The sequence below is a fragment of the Hypanus sabinus genome, chromosome 13 (assembly GCF_030144855.1).
Source record: "Hypanus sabinus isolate sHypSab1 chromosome 13, sHypSab1.hap1, whole genome shotgun sequence".
NCBI lineage: Eukaryota > Metazoa > Chordata > Chondrichthyes > Myliobatiformes > Dasyatidae > Hypanus > Hypanus sabinus.
The window spans coordinates 10,886,793-10,911,234 of record NC_082718.1 but is presented as its reverse complement, the minus strand read 5'-3'; the positions used below and the strand labels follow the sequence as shown (position 1 = coordinate 10,911,234).

Genomic DNA, 24,442 nt, shown 5'->3' with positions numbered 1-24,442 from the left:
GGGTGATCTCTGCTCATGCACACAGAGGAATTAAACACTAAAGTCCTGTTGCTACTGGACACAGAGGAACTGGGTCATGTGTAACAGCATCTCAGACTCTTGATGTACTATATATATATTCAAGTTATAGAGATAATACAGCATGCAAACAGGTGTTTGGAAAATAGTGGATATGGTCCAATACATCTGTGCAGTAAAGCCCTCCCAACCATTGAACACATTTACATAAAACACTGTCATAGAAAAGCAGCATTCATTCTTCAGAGATTCCTACCACTAGAAGATACAATAGCCTTAAGACTCGCACCACCAGGATGAAAATGAGTTACTACCCCTTAACCATCAGGCTCTGAAATAAAAGAAGATAACTACCCTCAACTTCACTTGCTCCATCATTGAAATGTTCCCACAACCAATGATCCAACTCTCAAGGATCCTTTATCATGTTATTTCATGTTCTCATTAGTTATTGCTATTTATTTATTTTTGTATTTGTACTATTTGTTATCTTCTGCACTCTGGCTGGTCTTTCATTGATCCTGTTATAGTTACCATTCCATAGATTTGCTGAGTATGTCCACAGGAAAACGAATCTCAGGGTTGTATATTGTGACATATACTGTATGTACTTTGAACTTTGGTCCAACTTGTCCATGGGCACCATGGTTCTCACCAACCTGGTCCCATTTGCCCACATTTGGCCCAAGGATTCCAACCTTTGTTAAGCCATAGAGCCTCACCATTAACTGAGTGGGTCTGCGGACCCCACGTTAGGACCCCCTGCTCCAAACCTTTCCTACTGCTGTTGTGCTGCAGATCACTGTGGGCACGCTACGTTGCTGCTGGACTGGGAGACGACACTTGCCAGCTGCTCCCAGCACATGACACGGTTGTGCAGATTGTTAGCGCAAACAGCACATTTCACTGTATGTTTCAACGTACATGTGATAAATAAATAAATCTGAACCCATCTGCTTATCCAAATGCCTTTTAAACATTGTTTTTCTTCTTGACTCAGCCAGTTTCCCTGGCAGCTCACTCCATCTTCTGCATGACAACGTTGCCCCTCAGGTCCTTTTTAAATCTTCCACCTCTCACCTTATAGTTATGCCCTTTAGTTTTTAGTTCACTTTCCCTAGGAGAATGAGTGTGTACATTCAGCCTGTCTACACCTTCCATGATCTTATACACCTTTGTGAAGGTCACCCCACAACCTTCTAGGAATGGAGTCCTAGCCTGCCTAAAGTCTCCATGTCATTCAGTCCTGGAAGCATCCTCATAAATCTCTTCTGCTCTCTTTCTAGTGCAACAATGTCTGTCCTATAACAGAGTAGCCAGAACTGTACACACTACCCCATGAGCAGACATGTTCAGAGTGCCATGGGTGCTCTGTAAATATTAGTTCAGTCACATGATATTATTGATAGAGGTGTACAAGATCATAAGAGGCAAAGATTAGAAATATAGAAAATAGGTGCAGGAGTAGGCCATTCGGCCCTTCGAGCCTGCACCGCCATTCAGTATGATCATGGCTGATCATCTAACTCAGAACCCTATACCTGCTTTCTCTCCATACCCCCGATCCCTTTAGCCACAAGGGCCCTATCTAACTTCTCTTAAATATAGCCAATGAACTGGCCTCAACTGTTTCCTGTGGCAGAGAATTCCACAGATTCACCACTCTCTGTGTGAAGAAGTTTTTCCTCAACTCGGTCCTAAAAGGCTTCCCCTTTATCTTTAAACTGTGACCCCTCGTTCTGGACTTCCCCAACATCGGAAACAATCTTCCTGCATCTAGCCTGTCCAATCCCTTTAGAATTTTATATGTTTCAATAAGATCCCCCCTCAATCTTCTAAATTCCAGTGAGTATAAGCCTAGTCGATCCCGTCTTTCTTCATATGAAAGTCCTGCCATCCCAGGAATCAATCTGGTGAACCTTCTCTGTACTCCCTCTATGGCAAGAACGTCTTTCCTCAGATTAGGGAACCAAAACTGCACACAATACTCTAGGTGCAGTCTCACCAAGGCCTTGTACAACTGCAGTAGAACCTCCCTGCTCCTGTACTCAAATCCTTTTGCTATGAATGCCAACATACCATTTGCCTTTTTCACCACCTGCTGTACCTGCATGCCCACCTTCAATGACTAGTGTACAATGACACCCAGGTCTCATTGCACCTCCCCTTTTCCTAATCGGCCACCATTCAGATAATAATCTGTTTTCCTGTTCTTGCAACCAAAGTGGATAACCTCACATTTATCCACATTAAATTGCATCTGCCATGAATTTGCCCACTCACCTAACCTATTCAAGTCACCCTGCATCCTCTTAGCATCCTCCTCACAGCTAACACCACCGCCCAGCTTCATGTCATCCGCAAACTTGGAGATGCTGCATTTAATTCCCTCATCTAAATCATTAATATATATTGTAAACAACTGGGGTCTCAGCACTGAGCCTTGCGGTACCCCACTAGTCACTGCCTGCCATTCTGAAAAGGTCTCGTTTACTCCCACTCTTTGCTTCCTGTCTGACAACCAATTCTCTATCCACATCAATACCATACCCCCAATACCATGTGCTTTAAGCTTGCACACTCATCTCCTGTGTGGGACCTTGTCAAAAGCCTTTTGAAAATCTAAATATACCACATCCACTGGCTCTCCCCTATCCACTCTACTAGTTACATCTTCAAAAAATTCTATAAGATTCGTCAGACATACTTTCATAACCTTCCTCTTGACTAGGGTTTTTTTTCTTTTCGGTCCCTTGCTTTCAGCTCCCATTTTTTTTCTGGTAGTAGGCATTACTATCCTCTGTTGCTAAGTGTATTCACAGTCTGGGAGTTTGATTGTCCTGATTTATATTCTCTATATTGTGTTGTGGTTGGTCTGGAGTTTTTTTTTGTGTTGTGGGGTTTGGGGAGGATACTAAGTTTACTTGTCTTCAATTTAGGTGCTTTTTTAAAAAATTCTCTTTCTTTGTATCATATTGTCATTGTATGCTTAATTTTGCACTGTATTAATGTTCCTCATTTTGATTTGGAGTTTTTTAATTTGTAAAATGTATAAAAAAACTAATAAAAAAAAGATTCGTCAGACATAAGTTTCCTTTCACAAATCCATGCTGACTTTGTCCGATGATTTCACCTCTTTCCAAATGTGCTGTATCATATCTTTGATAACCGACTCTAGCATTTTCCCCACCACTGATGTCAGACTCACCGGTCTATAATTCCCCAGTTTTTCTCTCCCTCCTTTTTTAAAAAGTGGGGTTACATTAGCCACCCTCCAATCCTCAGGAACTAATCCAGAATCTAAGGAGTTTTGAAAAATTATCACTAATGCATCCACTATTTATTGGGCTACTTCCTTAAACACTCTGGGATGCAGACCATCTGGCCCTGGGGATTTATCTGCCTTTAATCCCTTCAATTTACCTAACACCACTTCCCTACTAACATGTATTGCCCTCAGTTCCTCCATCTCATTAGATCCTCGGTTCCTTACTATTTCCAGAAGATTATTTATGTCCTCCTTAGTGAAGACAGAACTAAAGTTGTTATTCAATTGGTCTGCCATGTCTTTGTTCCCTATGATCAATTCACCTGTTTCTGACTGTAAGGGACCTACATTTGTCTTGAACAATCTTTTTCTTTTCACATATCTATAAAAGCTTTTACAGTCAGTTTTTATGTTCCCTGCCAGCTTTCTCTCATAATCTTTTTTCCCTTTCCTAATTAAGCCCTTTGTCCTCCTCTGCTGGTCTCTGAATTTCTCCCAGTCCTCAGGTGTGCCACTTTTTTTTTGCTAATTTATATGTTCCTTCTTTGAACTTGATACTATCCCTAATTTCCCTTGTCAGCCACAGGTGCACTACCTTCCATGGTTTATTCTTTTGTCAAACTGGGATGAACAATCATTGTAGTTCATCAATACCCAGTCTAGAATGGCCTGCTCTCTAGTTGGTTCCTTGATATTTTGGTTCAGAAAACCATCCCGCATACGTTCCAAGAAATCCTCTTCCTCAGCACCCTTACCAATTTGGTTCACCCAATCTATATGTAGATTGAAGTCACCCATTATAACTACTGATCCTTTATTGCACGCATTTCTAATTTCCTGTTTAATGCCATCCCCAACCTCACTACTACTGTTAGGTGGCCTGTACACAACTCCCAGCAGCATTTTCTGCTTGAGTGGATAGCCAGGGATTTTCTTCCCAAGACAGAAATGGTTCATACCAGAAAACGTAATTCTACAGTGTTTGGAGGAAAGTAAAGAGGAGGGGGGGATGTCATGGGGAGGGTTTTTTACACTGAGAGTGGGGGTTGTATGGAATGCATTGCCAGGAGTGGTGGAGAAGCAGATACTCTAGGGATATTTAAGAAATTCTTAGATAGGCAAATAGATGATAGAAAATTGCGGGTGCGTAGGAGGAGTGGATTAAATTGATCCTAGAGTAGGTTAAAAGGTTGGCACAACATCACAGGGCGAAGGGTCTGTACTGTGTTGTTCTGTCATAGAGAGTCAAAACATTGCAAATGGTGTTACACTGCTTTCACCCTCCCCCGATCACTGATAAAATAATGGAAGGCTTCTCCTTGGTACACGGGAACTTTGTGCCACACTACATGATGTGTGCATTTGCTCAGTCATCAGAAAGGCCCTCTCAGTTGGGATTCTCTTAATGCTTTCTTGTTCCTTAACAATACTCTGGCAATAGATGATGATACAGCCTCTTACCTCCACATTTCTTCAGGACAATCGAGGCACATCTGGCCCCCACCTCATCTGCCTTTTGCTTGGAGATTGTCCCAGTCACTGGAACTCTGCACAAAATCACATTTCAATTCATTAAAATCCACCTCAACGATGCAGGAAGCTACTCCCTTTCCTTCACTGTACAACCATACTCAAAGAATTATGTGGCAGAAATCCATCTCCAAGTGCTGGCACTAAATGTTTGGACAAGCACCTGATGCCAGTTCTATTCACCCCTCTGAAGCACCCCTGATCACTGCACCTGAGAGGTAACACACCAAGAGCAAGGCCTGTTTGCGGCCACAGAAGTTCCTGCCTATTCTCCCTACCGTGGAATCTCTTACCACTATAGTTCTGCTACTCTTTTTCCAGCCCTCCTGTACAGTAGAGTTCCATTTGGTTTAAAGATCAAAGTTCAAAGAAAATTCATTCGCAAAATACATATATGTCACCTTATACAACCTTGAGATTCATTTTCTTGCTGGCCTACTTAGTAAATTCATTATAGATTAATAACAGAATCAATGAAAAGCTGCACCAACTTGGGTGCTCGACCAGTGTGCAAAAGACAACAAATCGTGCAAATATAAAAATAAAGAAATAATAATAATAAATAAATAAATCAGCAATAATATTCAGAACATTAAGAGACCTTGGAAGTGAGCCCATATGTTGCCAGAACAGTTCAGTGATGGGGCAAGTGAAGTTGAGTGAAGTTATCCCCTTTGGTTCAACAGCCTGATGGCTGAGGGGTAATAGCTGTTCCTGAACCTGGTGGCGTCAGTACCGAATCCTACACACCTCTGACTTCTGAACCTTGTTTAGAAAATAAACATATTGTCCATAATATTCTTAACATTGCAGATGTTCCAAAGTGAAACCATGAACAGAACCAGGGTAGTCCATCTGAAGCTGCATCTGCATATCCTTCTTGCAAAGATAGTCAAGAGTGATTCTGGCAGCCTCACTGAGTTCCCAAATTGGGAACTAGCTTAAGAATTGATAGGAAACTACTTAAGTTGTGGGACAGATGGCAGATGCTGCCTCCTTAAAGACATTGGTGATCAGGTGGTTTTTTGCATTTTAGATGCTCCATAATCACTACTACTGGTGCTTAGGTGCTCGATGTTTTTTCAAAACAATCCCAGCTCTTATAATTCCACTTAAGTTCAAGGTGAAAGTTTATCACAACTCAGAGTTCAGAGCAGTAGATTACCAGTCCAGTAACCTTCTCCTCAATGCTTACAAATATGAAAAGCACAAATAATATACAGAGATCAAATGGAGAGAAAGAAGGATTAAGAGAAAAAAGAGAAACTGAGAAAAAAAGACAATATCTCCAAAATAATCTGAAATCTGAAGGAATGAGAGTCGGTTTTGTTAAGTGTCTGTGCTGGAATGACTATCTATAATTAAGGATAATCACACTGTTAAGGACTGTTATGGTGGTAATGGACAGCTCCTAATTTTTTAATGTGAATCTAGTTGTTACTTATTGGCAACTCGAAGCTGTTTCTTCTGTTTCTGTGACCTGGGCCTTATGTGAAGGACATCGTCTACCCAGTTTCCCGGATGTGATGCATATAGTTTGCATCCCAACATCCCACAGACTTTGGAGCTGGCTTGGCCACTTCTGTGGGCTGTTAAACATAGATTCAGATGCTTACTGGTAGGCCTGGAATCATACACAGGCTAGATTAGTCTAGACTAGGCGTGTTGGTGGATTTCACACCCTGAAGAACTTTAGTGAGCTAAGCGAGTCATAACCATGAAGTCACAGAGCTGTACAACATGGAAACACACCCTTCATCACAACTTGCCCATGTTGACCAAGTTGCCTAACTGAGCTAATCCCATTGGCCATATCTCTCTCTCTGTGGGTTCCCAACATGTGGTCCACAAACTCATCAGTCAATGGCATAAACAAGGTTGCAAACATCTGCTATAAAGCCTTCCTATCCATGTACCTCAGTCACAAACAAGAGAAAATCTGCAGGTGCTGGAAATCTGAGGAAGGGACATTGAAGGGTCTCAGCTTGAAACATCGATTGTATTCTTTTCCTAGATGCTTCCTGGCCTGCTGAGTTCCTCCAGCATTTTGTGTGTGATGCTTGTTATCCGTGTACCTGTCCAAATTCTTTTATCCACCTCTACACCTTCCTCTGGCAGTTCCTTCCACACACTCATCATCGTTCAAGTGAAAAGGTTGCCCTCAGGTCCCATTTGAACACTTTTCCCCTCACTTTAACCCCTACCCTGTGGAAAACACTGGCTTTTCACCTAAGCTAAGAAAGAAAGATTAGCTTTATTTATGTGCACATTGTAATATAACTGAAATGTGTAGTTTGCGTCAAATCAAAGCAGCGAGCATTGTGCTGAGGGCAGCTGGCAAGTGTTGCCATGCTTCTGGTGCTAATGTAGCAGGCCCACAACTTACTAACCCTAACTGTACATCTTTGGAATGTGGGAGGAAACCCACACGGTCAAGGGAAGAAGGCACAAACTCCTTACGGACAGTGTGGGCATCGAAGTCCAGCCACACATCGCTGTAAGCAACGTGCAAATCGCTACGCCACCCTGCTACCCACATCTATGCCACTCATGATTTTATAAACCTCAATAAGGTCATCCCTCAGCCTTCAACTTTCCACAGAAAAAGGTCCAAGCTTATCCAGTGTTCCTGTATAACTCTAACACTCTCCATCCTGGTTACACACTTTCCAGTTGAATGCCACCCTGTAAGAGGGTGACCAAGATTGTCCGCTGTACTCCAAATGTGGCCTTAGCAATATCTTGCATTGTTGAGATTTATATCAATTCAATATTTTCATGGTCTTTATCTTTAATTGCACAATTCCACAGTCAGCATCTACTGTGGTGGAATCAAAACTTGTAGTTCATAATCTGGGTCAAGTGCCCATGTCTTTATGTTATGAATGTACCACAGCTCTGAGGGGCCGAAGGGTGTGGGGGAGCCCCCTCCTTTGTGAGAATCGCAAGAGCATTATTGGGTTGGGTCAGAGGACCCAGGAAATGAGAGAGAGACATGGCCATTGTCTCCTGGAGACCACGTTTGTGGATTGGGGACTATGCTACGTGCAAGCCCTCGGGCAAAGTGGGCTGGTTGAGAGAGAGATTGCATCACCCCAACCTGATTGACATCTACTACCCTGCGAGTTAAGATAAAAGAGGGGCTGTAGGGACAGGCCATCAGACGCACCAGAAGAAACACTAGTGATCCCGTAATAGCGGGAAGCCATTTGAAGGAAGCCACGTGCGTTCGGTTCCCTTGCCCTGGGGCTGGTGGCTGGTACCACGGAAAACGACTTGGAACTAACAATGGGGAACCAACTCCCCTGACTCAACGGATTGGCCTCATAAAAGACCCGGGCAAGTTTAAAACCATCTCTCTTAAACCCGAAGAGCTGCAGCTTGAAAGGACAGTGACTTTTATCTTTCCATCGGACAATACAATATCCCCTAGACAAACGATAGAGCTATTGCTTAATTGATGATTATTATTATACCCGCTTTTTTAGATTGAGTATTGATGACATATATTATCTGAATGTCTGTATTAATCTTATTTTTGTGCCCCTTTATAAATAAAGACTTTTAAAAATAGTGCCATCAGACTTCAACGGACCTCTCGATCTTTGCTGGTAAGTGATCCAGTTACGGGAATTTTGTAACAATTGGGGTTCTCGTCTCGAGATTTGAAACCAAATTGGGGAGCCAGTGAATCGGGCTTGTAAGTCCAAACTTGGATCTGGTACGCGGGTAGCCAGACGGGAAACCAGCAAAGATGGACGTGGATGAATTTATAGAAAACCCGACTCTGGAGGTGCTAGAGGCGGCCACCAAACCAGACTTGGTAAATTTGGTGAAGGGGTTAAACCTCGCAGAGGTGAGGTTGTCAATGAAAAAGCGGGAGGTGCGAAGGACCATAACTCAGTATTACATCGAGAAGAATGTGTTTGCAGCTGAGGTGTTGGAAAATATCCCTGAAAAGGTACCAGCTGGTAGGACAGCTCCGTTAGAGTTGGAGAAATTAAGGTTGGAACATGAAATTAAGTTAAAGCAACTGGAAGCAGCCGAGAAAGAGAGAGAGTGAGAAAGGGCCGACAAACAAAGGGAGCATGCGGGCCAGCTGAAGGAGTTAGAGGTGAAATGGGATCAGGAGCTTCAGCTAAGGGCGTTAGAGGTGAAACGGGATCAGGAGCTCCAGCTAAAGGCGTTAGAGGTGAAACGGGAGCAGGAAAGAGCTGAGAAGCAAAGAGAGCATGAACTTCGGTTAAAAAAGCTGGAAGCAGCTGAGAAGGAGAAGGAAAGGGCCGAGAAGGAGAGGGAGGCAGAGAGACAGAGGAAACATGACTTGGAGATGGAGAAGTTAAAGCAAGAGCAATGCGGTCAGGGGTCAGACCGAGAGGAGCGGTTTGATGTTAGTCGGGCGTTGAGGTTAGTACCCCCGTTCGAGGAGACAGATGTTGATAGTTATTTCTTGCTTTTTGAAAAGGTGGCAGTGAATCAGGAGTGGCCCAGAGATCGGTGGGTGGCGTTGTTACAAAGTGTGTTAAAAGGGAAGGCCCAGCGGGCATATGCGGCGTTGTCCATGGAGGAGGAGAGTTATGACAAAGTAAAGGTGGCCATTCTCCGGGGTTACGAGCTAGTACCTGAAGCCTATAGACAAAAGTTCAGAAATTTACGGAAGGGGGGGAATCAGATGTATACCGAGTTTGCCCATGAGAAGGGTGTGCTCTTGGACCGTTGGTGTACCGCAGAAATAGTGGACGAGGATTCTTGGCATCTCAGGGAGTTAACTTTGATTGAGGAATTTAATGGCTGTGTTCCGGAGGAGATCCTGATGTATTTGAATGAGAAGCCGAATAAGTCCACCTCAGAATTTGCTAGGTTCGCAGATGAATATGCCCTAACCCACAAGACAAAGTTTTCCTCGAATAAAAGTTCCCCGAGAGACCGTGGGAACGATCGAGAAAGTCCGCCGGCTGAGGCAGAGGTCCCGCCGGGAGCTAGTGGTAAGGTTGAGGGGGAAAGACCAGACGGCCAGAAATTTCAGGGCTTGACCTGTTTTAATTGTGGGAAGAGCAGGCACGTTGCGTCTCAGTGCTTTGCTCCGAGGAAAAGGGAAACAGGAAAGGGAAAGCAGCATGCCTTCTCGGATGTGCAGTGGTAATCAGTAAATCGACAAGAGAGCCTCAGGTAGACAGAGTACGAGAAGGGTCTGAGACTTGTCTGTCACGCGGAACCGTGTCTTTGAGGAAGGGGGACCCACCAATTCCCATACGAATCTGGAGAGACACGGGGGCTGAGCTGTCGTTGATCAGCAGTAAGGTACTAGAATTTGGTCGGAAAACGGGAATGGTAGCGGTGAGGGGAATAAGTAAAAGGATAGAAATGGTGGCCTTACATGAGGTCATTATGGATTGTGAGCTGGTGTCTGGACCCGTTGAAAAAGAGGTGCCATCAGAATTCCCGAGAACTGATGCAGACGTCCTTCTTAGTAACGATTTAGCAGGTGGTAAGGTTTGGGCAGCCATGACGAGGACCGGCCAGCCGGTGAGTGTTGAGACTCCACCCCTAGATTCCAAGGTCTATCCCGCATGCGCGGTCACTCGCAGCATGTCGAGAGAGGCAGCTGAGAACAAGAGCAGTTTAAATCTGGCCAATTTTGATTTGGCCAAGACGTTTCTACCGACCCTGTACCACGAGGGTTCAGAGGGTGGTAAAACGTAAAGTAGTAAAGTGGAAGAGGGTAAGGGAGCGCAGGTAGATATGCCCTTAGCGAGGGGAAAGGTCCTAGAGGCAGGAAAAAAAGATTAGGAACCGATAGAGTGGTTAAGAGGTCCAGAGTTGGACAGGGATGATCTGTCTGGTTTGGCAGAACTGTTTGAAGAAGTTGAAAATTCTAAAGGTGTTCCCGATAATGAAATGAGGGCAGCCCTAGATGAAAAGGGTGCCCTTACCTCGAAGAGGTCTGCTGGGTTGGCAGATGAGGTTGTTTCAGCCCGCGGGGTTGAGTTTACTCCGGAAGGGAGTTGCCCAGGGAGTACCCGGGAGGATCGGGGGAACTTAGAATTTGAAAAGGGTACTGGTATTGAAAGCCTGGAAGAGGCCAATGTCCCGTTTGAGTGTGTCCAAGATGGGGATGCACTTGGTACTGAAACTAGTAACGGAGCTCAGAAAAAGTCTGAGGTATTTGATTCAGTGGAACGGGGCGGCCATCCTTGTGGGTCAGATGGACTCGGTTCAGTGGGAAAAGGGTTAACCTTGGTAACCGTGGGAAGTGTGAGTTCCCAGGTGTTTGTGCTCGAAGGTGTGTTCAAACTTAATGCGGAGCTCAAAAATGGGGAGATAAATGTTATTATTGAAGGAAACAGAAAGTCTGTCGTTCCCAAGTCGAATGAAGAAATTTTAAACCCGGCAGATCGCTTACAGAGTGAGCCGGGAGATAGCGGGGGGGGGGGGGGGCACTCTATTGTTATGCCAGGATGTGGTGTGAAAAGGCCGAATTCGAAATGCTGCTTGAACAAAGAGTTCGAATTAAAAACCAGTAGCCTGAAGGGTCCTGACGAGAGGGCTAGCCACCTATGTAAAATTAAAGAATTGGGTGGAAATGGTCTAAGTTTGGGACACGGTGTTAATAAAATAACCCCTATGAAAAAGGCGGGCGGGAGTTTACCTCGCCAAATTACTCAAGTTCCCCTTGTGGGAACTCACCGGAAAAGAGGCGATGGTTAATGGGGATGCCATTTTAAACAGCAAAGCAGGTTGAACGGGATTTCGCCAAAGCCTGTGAATAATAAAGACAACCCCATGGAAGCCTGCCTGTTAAGTTGAAAACGACCGAAAAGATTAGTATTCGCATAAACTTTTGTAGATGCACATAAGCTAAGATCACAACTCCTTAGTTTTGTTGCTGGGGAAAAAAATAGGTGGTTATTAAGTTGAAGTCTGATGCTACAAGACTTTAGTAAGGTACAAGATGTTAAAATATTAAAGGAAATGTCACTGTAATCGTTAACCATTTGGATGCTGAATTGAATGTGTCACTGTATTACTCTGTAGAAAAAAAACTTTTGTATTGTGTTAGATTCTAAAACCCTGTAAGACTCTGTACTACTTCGCTTTCACCGCTGGTGAAAACGCTTTGAAGAAAGGGGGTGTTATGAATGTACCACAGCTCTGAGGGTCCGAAGGGTGCGGGGTAGCCCCCTCCTTTGTGAGAATCGCAAGAGCATTATTGGGTTGGGTCAGAGGACCCAGGAAATGAGAGAGAGACGTGGCCATTGTCTCCTGGAGACAACGTTTGTGGATTGGGGACTATGCTACATGCAAGCCCTTGGGAAAAGTGGGCTGGTTGAGAGAGAGATTGCATCACCCCAACCTGATTGACATCTACTACTCTGCGAGTTAAGATAAAAGAGGGGCTGTAGGCACAGCCCCTCAGATGCACCAGAAAAATTGCTAGTGATCCCGTAATAGCGGGAAGCCATTTGAAGGAAGCCACGTGCGTTCGGTTCCCTTGCCCTGGGGCTGGTGGCTGGTACCATGGAAAATGACTTGGAACTAACAATGGGGAACCAACTCCCCCGACTCAACGGATTGGCCTCATAAAGGACCCGGGCAAGTTTAAAACCATCTCTCTTAAACCCAAAGGGCTGCAGCTTGAAAGGTCAGTGACTTTTATCTTTCCATCGGACAATACAATATCCCCTAGACAAACGATAGAGCTATTGCTTAATTGATGATTATTATTATACCTGCGTTTTTAGATTGAGTATTGACGATGTATATTATCTGAATGTCTGTATTAATCTTATTTTTGTGCCCCTTTATAAATAAAGACTTTTAAAAATAGTACCATCAGACTTCAACGGACCTCTCTATCTTTGCTGGTAAGTGATCCAGTTACGGGAATTTCATAACATTTACCCTTGTACCCAGCAGCTTAACCACAATGATACTATACCCAGGGAGCCAGTTCGTGGTTTATACATTCCCACAGATTCATTCACCATTATGTCTCATGACAGCATTTAGGCAAGAGTCATTTGGGTGGGAGTCCACAGGCATCTTGGTGCATGGGTGCACTTTCAGCATGGACTGGATCCCAGTCTGAAAATGAGTAATACACAGAACATAGACATAGAGCATAACAGCACAATACAGTCCCTTTTAAACTACTCCAAAATCAATCTAACGCTTCCTTTCCTCATACCCCTCCATTTTTCTCTTATCCATGTGCCCACTTAAGAGTCACTTTGATGTCCCTTATGTATTTGCCTCTACTGTCACCCATCAGCACTTTCCTCTACATGTAAAAAACGACCTCCGACATCCCCGCTATACTTCCCCCAATCTCCTTAAAATTATGCTCCCTCTTACTAACAATTTTCACCTGGGAAACAGACACTGTCTGTCTATTCCATCCGTGTTTCACATTACCTTATTCACCTCCGTCAAGTCATATCTCATCCTCCTTCGCTCCAAAGAGAAAACGTTAGGTTGTTCAATCTTTCCTCATAAGACATGCTCTCTAATCCAGACAGCATCCTGGTAAATCTTCTCTGCATGGTCATGACAGAATGTCTTGGCCTGAAGCATTGGCTATTTATTCCTCTCCATTGATGTTGCCTCATCTGCTGAGTTCCTCCAGCATTTTCTGTGTGTTTCTCTGGATTTCCAGCATCTGCACAATCTCTTGTGTATATAATTTTTTGCACTCTCTCTAAGCCTTCATATAATGAGATGATCAGAACTGAATACAATATTCCAAGTGTGGTCTAACCAGAGTTTTATATAGAGGCTCGCAGCTCTTGAACTTATTCCCCCGACTAATTAAGGTAACTTGTCATAAGCCTTCTTAACCACCCTATTGCCTTATGTGGGAGAAAACGGAATATAGCGAACAGTGGATCAGCTGTTGGAGGTCTCTATACTTGGTGAATCTCTCTCTCTCTCTCTCTCTCTCTCTCTCTCCCTCTCCCTCTCCCTCTCCCTCTCCCTCTCCCTCTCCCTCTCCCTCTCCCTCTCTCTCTCTCTCTCTCTCTCCCCCCCTCTCTCTCTCCCTCCCCCTCCCCCTCTCCCTGGTGGGAGAGAGTTTGTTCCCGATTCTCAAGTCAGACAACTCAGAAAAGAGGTGACGCATCAGACTTTAACACCATAAATGAGCGAGTTGCTTTGTTGTTTTCTTTAGCCTAAGTGACAACGCTCTGCCTCTTTATTAGGGAGAAAGAGAGAGCCTGTGGCATGTCAAAATGTTGGGTGTACGATTAGTTTTTGCTCGACTGCAGATCATGGTCTTTGTTGGGGACTTTGCTATTGCTTGCGTGGTGGGTGGAGGGTGCTGATACTTTTTGCTGAAGTGGGGGTGGGGAGGGTGGATGCTTTGTTGTAGCTTGTATTGGGGGGAGTAGTAGAGGAGGCTTTGAGTTCTAAAATTTTTACTGTCACTCATTCATTGGGAGTCCTGTTTTCATCAATGTCTGTGAAGAACAAGAATTTCAGCTTGCATATTCTGTGCATTTTCTGATATTAAATGGAACTACTGACATGGGCTAGGATCCCACTTTTCCTCCATACAGCTAGGAATCCTGCCATTAGCCCTGCACTCTGCCTTCCCGTTTGACCTGTCAAAGAGAGTCACTTCACACCTGTCCAGACTGAACTCCATCTGCCACTTCTCAGCCACAGCTCTACATCCTACCAGTGTCCCATTATAACCTACAACAAACTTTTACACCATTCATAATACCGCCGACCTTTGTGTCATCGGCACACTTACACCTTTCCGCTTCCTTATCTAAGTAATTTATAAAGATCATTAAGAGCAGGGGTTCCAAAACAAATCCCTGCAGAACACCATGAGTCATGGACCTCTGGGCAGCATATCTCCCTACGCCTTCTGTGGGCAAGCCAATTGAAAATCCACGCAGCCAAGTTTCCCTGAATCCTATGTCTTAGCCAATTCTCAGCCCACATCAGCATCCTATCAATATCCCATTGTAACCTACCACAACCTTCTCCACCATCCACACCACCACAAACCTTCCTGACATCTGAAGCACTTCCTCTTTAATATTGAGGTGAATTGCAGAATTTAATTAAGATAATCCAACTCACCATGCATCAGTAAAGAGAATGGAACTTTATTATATGATTCAGTCCCAGGCCAAAGTAATAGCTAGCAGCCCTCCTACATTGAATAACTTTTAATCCCCTTCTAAGAAAGTCCATTCTGTACAGAAATCTTTGATTAAAAACTTAGAAAAACTTCTTATAATCATAGATATTAAGTATTTTTACAACTTCTGAAACTTACTTGGAATTAATGCATTGGTTCCACAGGTCTCGGAAATACACATTCGGTCCCAACATTCTACCTTGGTACCTAATGTTTTTGCCTCACGTTGTGGGCAATTATTGTACTGCAGCGACTGGAATGTTTTCCCCACTCTGGAAGATCTATACCCTCAGGCTATGGTGCAATGAGCGGCCTCTGTCGCATGTCTTCCGAAACAATGATACATAATAATAGAACACAGCGGACATTCTGAAATATACCAACGTTCGACTATTCGCCTCCCCTTCCTTCACAGAAATGTATGCAGTCCTGTGGCGGAGATAATTTTACATGTGTTGGCGCTAACTCATCTGCTTCCAATTTTAGCCCTTCATCAGATGGGCAGGGTATCGATATCTCACGTGGCGTTAGATCAAAGCTGCCAAACAAGTGACCTTTTTTTCTCAATGACAGTTTCTTTGTATTCCTGGTTTGCCCCCTTGCTTATCTCTACCTTGCAGTGTTGCGTTCAGTGACTAGACTGAACAGAAGCAGGAGGGAGTTCCTGCAATGTACTTCAATTGGCTGAGTGTGTATAAGTGAAGGACATCAATTTCAGTCGAAGTCCGCTTCAGAGACGGAGAAAGGAGCCAGAAGCTTCGGGGCACCTCGGACTCCAATTTGTGGAATAGACTGCCACCTGATGGGCTAAATAATAATAGCTAGAAGAAGTGAAATCAGGTTTAATATCACTGGAATATATCATGAAATGTGTTGTTTTGCGGCAGCAGTACATTACAATATAGAATAATAAAAACAAGAAATTATAAGTATATATAATTTTGAGTATATATATATATAATTTTAAAATAAATTAAATACAGTGAGGAGTGCAAAAGGGGAGGAAAAATAGCAGGGTAGTGTTCAGGGGTAAATTGTCTTCATAAGTCTGATGGCAGGGGGAAGAAGCTGTTCCTGAGACGTTGAGTGTGTGTCTTAAGAACATAAAAAAGACCGTAGGATATAGGAGCAGAAGTAGGCCATTCGGTCCATCGAGTCTGCTCTACCATTCAATCCGGGGCTGATCCAATTCTTCCAGTCATCACAGCTCCTCTGCCTCCACCCTATACCCTTTGATGCTCTGGCTAATCAATAAAGTATCTATCTCTATCTTAAATGCACCCAATGATTTGGTCTCCACAGCCACTCGTGGCCACAAATTCCACAGATCTACCATCCTCTGATTAAACTAATTTTTCCGCATCTCAGTTCTAAAAGGACATTCTTCAATCGTGAAGTCATGTTCTTTTGTCCTAGAATCCCCTACTATGGGAAATAATTTTGCCATATCAAATCTGTTCAGGCCTTTTAACATTCAGAATGTTTCTTTTTTTGGAATTTATTCTTTTTATTAAAGTTCATCATCAAACAAGCATTTCCATAAGGTATTTCAGACATTGTACATATATATCATATAATCATATATATCACAAATCTCCACAAAGTACTTATCTGAGGTATACACTTATAGAAAAGAGTGGAAAGAAAAAACAAGCAAAAGGAAAGAACTATGTACAAGTAGGGAGTGATCATTTTTTTACAACATATTCATTGATTTGTGAGAATAAAATCAGGCCTATGAGGCATTATGCAGTTAAACCATTTTTCCCAGTATGAATCAAATTGTTCCAGCTTATGATTAACAGATGCTGTTATCTTCTCCATTTTGTAAATGTCCATTGTAATTTCCATCCATGCATTTAAGGTTGGGCTCTCCTGTGATAACCATTTCCTAGTAAGAGTCTTTTTACCAGCCACCAACAGTATATTCATTAAATATTTATCTATTTTCAACCATTCTTTAAGTATATATCCAAAATATATGGTCTTACTCTCTAAGGGTATTTCACATTTAAAGATCTCTTGTAGGGCATTGTGTATCCCCTCCAATAGTTTTTGATAACAGGGCAGTCCCAAAAAATATGATAATGATTTGCATTTTGATTTCCACAATTTCTCCAGCAAACAGGGAGTTTACTATCATAATGGGATTTCTGAGAGGGTGTAATAAAATATCTTATCACGTTTTTCCATCCAAACTCCCTCCATTTCTGTGAACTGGTACACTTCCATTGATACCTCCATATTGTTGTCCATTCTTCCTCAGATATAATTATCCCTCCTTCCTTCTCCCATTTTGTTTTAACGTATGAAGTTGAATGTGTTTTAAGATTTGACAACCCCCTATACATGCTTGAAATGATTCTACTACCATTATCTGAATTATATGCTTTTCTAAATAGCTCTATCAAGCATGTACTTGCCTTGGTTACATTTTTAAGTGTCTTATTAACATACTGTTGCATCTGTAAATACCAATAAAAATCTTGTTTTTCTATTAAGTGTTCCTCTTTAAGCATTTCAAAACTGAACAGCGTTCCTTCTTTCATTATGTTGCAAACAACTGTTATTCCTTTAGCTGTCCAGTCCTTAAATCTAACATCCAATTTATTTGGTGTAAAATCTCAGTCAAATGCACACCATTTAAGAATTGCAATATCTCCCTCTAGATTATATTCTTTTATAGTAGTTTTCCATATTTTAAGAGTCAATTTCACCCGTGGATTATCAATTGTATTTATGTACCTTTGCAGGTTGTTATCAGCCAAAATTGCTTGTATGGGGATGGGAAGTGCCCGCTCCTCAATGTTTTTCCATTGAGCGTCATATGATGGGTTGCACCAACATATCACAGCTCTCAACTGTGCTGCAAAATAATAATCTCTGAGAGAAGGTAGGCCCCATCCCTCCTTTCCCTTTGCTAATTGCAAAGTTTTGAGATGAACTCTAGGCCTTTTACCCTGCCAAATATACCTTGATAGCATCTTGTTCCATTCATTGAATTGATTTTAATTAATCTCTATTGATAAGGTCTGAAAGAGATGTAACAGTCTGGGCAGTATATTCATTTTAATAGACTGAATCCTTGAATTGAGACTGAAAAAAGGTATCAGGTTCCATCTTGCCACATCTTCCTTAATTTTTTTTTATATAAAGGCTGATAATTACATTCTGATAATTTTGCCAAACCTTTTGGCATATTGATGCCCAAATATTTGAAAGACTCTATGTGCCATGCCCAGGGGTATCTACTTTCAATTTCTCTTGGTGGGCTATAGTAATATGAAAGTAATTGGGTTTTATCTATGTTGATCTTGTATCCTGATAATTGACCATATTGTTCAAAGAATTGCATCAATTTAGGTAAAGAGTTTGTTGATTACCCGAGATAGATCAAAATGTCATCTGCGTAACAAGCCAATTTATGCTCTGTCCCTTTAATAGTAATTCCCCTGATATCTTCATTTTGTCTGATGTATTGAGCTAATGGTTCCAGATACAATGCAAAGAGTAGTGGTGACCATGCACAACCCTGTCTCATGCCCCTTTCGAGGGTAAGACTATTTGATAAATATCCATTGATTTTAATCCTAGCAGTAGGATTGTCATATAGTGTCTGTATAGTTTTAATAATTGTGTCTTGGAAACTAAATCTATGTAAAACTCTGAAAAGAAAATTCCAATTAACCGATCAAATGCTTTTTCAGCGTCCACGCTTATCACTATTGCTTCAATTTTATTTTTTTGTATTTGATCCATAATGTGAAGTGTCCTTCATATATTGTCTTGTGTCTGGTGTTGTCATATAAAACCTGTCTGATCGTTACATTTCAGTATGGGTAGAAACTCCTCTATTCAGTTCACCATGATGGAGGTAAATAATCTATAATCTACATTAAGAACGGATATTGGTCTAAATGACCCGCATTCCATTTTATCCTTGCCTTCTTTTGGTACAGCTGAGATTATCGCTTCCTTCCAGCTGGGTGGCATTTGTGCCTTTCAACTTTTCCTTCCTAATGACTTTCTTAGCTTCCTTCCTTCTTCAGGCGCTGTATCTCCTCCCTGGTTAGAAGAGGGCATGTCCTGAGTGATAGGGGTCCCCAGTGAGGGATATCACTTTTTTGAGTCATTGCTTTTTGAAGGGGGCCTGGAAGCTGTGGAGACTAGTACCCATGATAGATCTAGCAGAGTTTACAACTTCCTGCAGCTTTTTACGATCCTGTGTAGTCACCCCTCAATACTGAATAGTGATGCAACCAGTTAGAATGTGCTCCATGGTACATCTGCAGAAATTTCTGAGTGTCTTTGGTGACTTATTAATTCTCCTCAAACACCTAATGAAATGTAGCCACTCTCATGGCTTCTTTGTAATCCCATCAATATGTTGGGCCCAGGATAGATCCTCAGAGATGTTGACACCAAGGAACATGAAGCTACTCACTCTTTCGACTTCTGACCCTCGATGAGGACTGACGTGTGTTCCCTCAGCCTCCTTGTGCTGGCCTGGAACTTTGATCAGATATTGCTCAATACTTGATTGCTATTTGATTAAAGGTTGACTTACAGCGGTAACAACTAACCTCCAGAAATGTAATCAGGTCCATGGCACTGTGATCTGAGTTTGTTCGATAAGCATTTTCACTTAACGCCCCACCAGCGACTTGAAACCACATTATGTGAGGGTTGCAATTCCTGGAACAGTGAGGATTTAGTAATAACAGTCCAGAATGGACCTTGATATAGTAAATCTCATGATTGAACTTCCTTCCTCTGGAACTCTTCCTTTTCCTCAGTACAAATAATTCCACTTGTACCAAATCCACCTGATCCCAGAAATTAGCCCAAATCCTCGACTCGTTCCTCAACATCACTCCCCTATTTCATTACTTCCCAAACTTTGCATTCATTACAAACATCTCCAGCCTGAATATCAGTTGGCATGTAGACTACCACAATATGTAGAGTCATTTATCCTTTACTTCACCATTGCAGTCATTAGATGATCAAACCTTACTTGGAAGAGGGCACAAGAGCCTGTCAGCATCAGCACCAGGTCTACAATGTGGTTGTGAAGAGAATATTTTCTCTTGTGGGAGAATCAAAAGCAAGAGGTCTCTTTAAGGGCAGCAGAGTCTTGTAGCAGTTAGTGTTACACTTTACAGCACCAGCAATCAGAGATTGGGGTTCAATTCCTACCCCTAATTGTAAGAAGCTTGCATCTTCTCCCCGTGACCACATGGGATTGCCCTGGAGGCTCTGGTTTCCTCCCAGATCCAAAGACATATGGGTTAGGGTTACTAAATTGTGGTCTTGCTATGTTGGCACTGGAAGCACGGCAACACTTGTGAGGGGCCCCAGTACTTCTTCTGTCTGTGTTGGTCATTGGCACAAATGACACAGTTCACTGCATTTTTCAATGGTTTAACGTAGATGTGGCAAATGAAGCCAATCACTAAAATCTCTTTCAAATTTAAAAATAAGGCATCACCTACATAAAGAAGAGACCAGGTGAAATGAACAATTGCGTCTTGGGTCATTTGAACTCTGACTCCTCATAGGGCAGTGGCAGCAGAACATTGGTAAGGCAGGTATGTCCTTAATATGGAAGAGAAAAAGTTCCTGCAAGTAGATTCTACCATGTAATCTACCATGATGAATGCTGATCACATCATGTGGTAAGGAGACTTGAAGGTATCTAAGAGTATCTTAGATCTTAGAGTAGGTTATAAGTTTGGCACAACATCATGGCCTGCAGGGCCCGTACTATATTCTATATTCTATGTATAAATGGTCTCTCTCTGCTCCTAATAATTATGTTCATAAGTTTTTTATGTTGTATGCTTATTTATAAAATGGTGTGGTCACACTGCAAAAGTTAATATACGTAAAAATTTAAACAGAAGTGTTTATAATTTACTCTACTGGTCCTTTCCTGCAGGTTTCAGCTGTCCTCTAAACTTAATCTTACTCTCCCTTATAAGGTTTATGTTGTTAAAGCTTCCAACTATTTCTCATTTGGCACAATTTCTGAACTCTGCTTCCATTAAAGCCTGTGGTGTGATGGTAATCCTCTCCAGTCTATTCAACAACTGTTTGAACTGGTGTCAAGCGATAAATACACAAGGCTGTGCAGGTGCTGGGAATCCAGAGCAACACACATAATCCAGAGGAACTCACTGGCAATATAGATGGAGGGAAATGAACAGTCGATGTTTGGGGCTGAGACTCATCTTCAGGACTGGATAGGAAAGGGGAAGAAGCCTAAATAAGAAGGTGGGGAGGGGAGGGAGGACAAGCAGGAAGGTTCGAGGTGAGTCCAGGTAGGGTGAGAAGTTCAAGCTGGCTAAGGCACCCTGAAGCCCAAGCCGGCATTGTGTGACTCTGACTTGGAGATGCTTATAGAGAAAGTGGAGAGCAAGATGAACAAAGACAATTGTCACCAGGAGGATAGACTTGTATTTCTACCAGACCCCAAGGTATCCCAGCACACTTTACAATCAATGCAATAATATTGATGTTTTATCACTCCTTGTAAAATAAGAAACCTTGCAACTATCTACACACAGCAAATAGATTGCATATATATGAAAAGGATCTTGGCAATTGTAGGGATGATTTACAGCAGATTGAAAAGCTTGAGCATTTAGGCATTAAGAAAGAGGATGTGCTGGGGCTTTCAGAAAGCATCAGGTTGGATAAGTCTCCAGGACTGGATGAGATGTACCCCAGGCTACTGTTTGAGGCAAGGGAAGAGATTGCTGAGACTCTGGCAATCATCTTTGCATCATCAATGGGGATAGGAGAGTTTCCAGAGGATTGGAGGGTTGCAGATGTTGTTCCCTTATTCAAGAAAGGGAGTAGGGTTAGCTCAGGAAATTATAGAGCAGTGAGGCTTTCTTCAGTGGTTGGTAAGTTGATGGAGAAGATCCTGAGAGGCAGGATTTATGAACATTTGAAGAGGTATAATATAATTAGGAACAGTCAGCATGGCTTTGTCAAAGCTGGTTGTGCCTTACGAGCCTGACTGAATTTTTCTAAGATGTGACTAAACACATTGATGAAGGTAGAGCAGTAGATATAGTGTATATGGTTTTCAGTAAGGTATTTGATAGGTACCCCTTGCAAGGCTTATTGAGAAAGTAAGGAGTCATGGGATCCAAGGGGACATTGCTTTGTGGATCCAGAACTGACTTGCCCACAGAAGGCAAAGAGTGGTTGTAGACAGGTCATATTCTGCATGGATATCGGTGACCAGTGGAGTGCCTCAGGGGTCTGTTCTGGGACCCCTTCTCTTCGTGATTTTTATAAATGACCTGGATGAGGAAGTGGAGGGATGGGTTAGTAAATGTGCTGATGACACAAAGGTTGGGGGTGTTGTGTATAGTGTGGAGAGCTGTCAGAGGTTACAGCAGGACATTGATAGGATGCAAAACTGGGCTCAGAAGTGGCAGATGTTCAACCCAGATAAGTGTGAGGTGGTTCATTTTGGTAGGTCAATTATGATGGCAGAATATAATATTAATGGTAAGACTCTTGGCAGTGTGGCGGATCAGAGGAATCTTGGGGTCCAAGTCCATAGGACACTCAAAGCTGCTGCACAGATTGACTCTGTAGTTAAGAAGGTATATGGTGCATTGGCCTTCATCAACCATGGGATTGAGTTTAAGAGCCGAGAGGTAATGTTACAGCTATATAGGTCCCTGGTCAGACCCTACTTGGAGTACTGTGCTCAGTTCTGGTCACCTCACACCAGGAAGGATGTGAAAACTATAGAAAGGGTGCAGAGGAGATTTACAAGGATGTTGCCTGGATTGGGGAACATGCCTTATGAGAATAGGTTGAGTGAACTCGGCCTTTTCTCCTTGGAGTGGCGGAGGATGAGAGGTGACCTGATAAAGGTGTATAAGATGATGAGAGGCATTGATCATGTGGATGGTTAGAGGATTTTCCCAGAGTTAAAATGGTTAACACGAGAGGGCACAGTTTTAAGGTTTTTGGAAGTAGGTACTGTGGAGATGTCAGGGGTAAGTTTTTTACGCAGAAAGTGGTGGGTGCATGGAATGGACTGCCGATGATAGTGGTGGAGGTAGATACAACAGGGTCTTTTAAGAGACTCCTGGATAGATACATGGAGTTTAGAAAAATAGAGGACAATGGTAACACTAAGTAATTTCTAAGCTAAGTACATGTTCAGTACAGCATTGGGGGCCCAAGGGCCTGTATTGTGCCAATAAAATTGATGCACCATCAATAACTCTCGGAGACGTGAGTCGAGATAGGCTTTTATTGGCTGGAAGAAAGCACCATCAGCAGCGTCAGCAGCAAGTGACCACCACACAACATCCTGGAGACTGAGGGAGGAGCAGTGCCTCCAATCGCCTTTACACCGCGGTCTGTGGGAGGAGCCTTAGGAGCAGTCAGCAGGGGGGGGGGGGGGGGCGTGTCCAGACAGGTATATGTAGTTCACCACAGTAGGTTTTCTATGTTTCTATGTTTCTGTACTCTCATTTCTCACAAGAAATTCTGCAGATGCTGGAAATCCAGAGCAACACACACAAAATACCAGTGGAACTCAGCAGGTCAGGCAGGATCTATGGAGAGGAATAAAAAGCCCAATATTTCAGGCCAAGGCCTTTCATCAGAATTATCATCTTTCATGGTCAATTGTAACATCTAGGAGAAATCTAGATAAGTACATGGATGAGAGGTATGGAGGGCTATGTTCCATTTGCAGGCCAATGACTTTAAGCAGATAAACAGTTCAGCATGGACTAGATGGGCCAAAGGGCCTGTGTCTGTGCTCTAGTGTTCTATGACTTCAGGTCTCCAAAATGAGAACAAAGAACTCAATTGAGAAAAAGTCAGGATAAATAAGTAAAAAAAGAAATTACACTCAATGGCCTCTTTATAAATTACGGCAATACCATAAAGTGTCTGCTGAGTGTATGTCTGTGGTTTTCTGCTGCTGTAGCTCATTCACTTCTAGGTTTGATGTGTTGTGCACTCAGAGATGCTCTGAATTGCACTGTGTGGCTCTGGGCATTCAATTTTAAATGCTCTAATGACAAGTAAAGTTGTTTAGCTGAGATTCTACATATGTAATAATAAACTTACAGCCCCAGAGTGTTGAGTGGCATCTTACTGACATTTCTCCTATTGAAATATCGACTGGACTGAGATACACAGGACTGAATTTCTTGCGCTGCATTGGGATTTTGCTTATCTTGCAAATTTATTGTAAGTCATTCATGTAAAATCAGCAGGCCAAATTATGCTGTTGGACAATTGACATTAACAACATGAATTTCTGTTATCTGAAGTGTTTACCTCCCTATATTTCAGCATGAAATTACAATCCAGTTACTATATAAAGTATTTCACTCCTTTGCTCACAGAAGGATAAAATTCTTAAACACAAGAGATTCGGTAGATGCTGGAAATCTAGCATAATACACGCAGAGTGCAGAGGA

At 42.6% G+C, this 24,442-nt stretch overlaps 1 protein-coding gene across 1 annotated transcript in view; it reads right to left on the bottom strand.

Annotated features, from left to right (window-relative positions):
* LOC132403627 (uncharacterized) overlaps nucleotides 1-24,442 on the bottom strand; it is a 483,661-nt gene that overhangs the window by 142,772 nt on the left and 316,447 nt on the right. Inside the window, exon 9 of the mRNA XM_059987094.1 lies at nucleotides 4,748-4,833. Coding sequence (XP_059843077.1) covers nucleotides 4,748-4,833 — 86 coding nt within the window. The remainder of the gene's footprint in view (nucleotides 1-4,747; nucleotides 4,834-24,442) is intronic.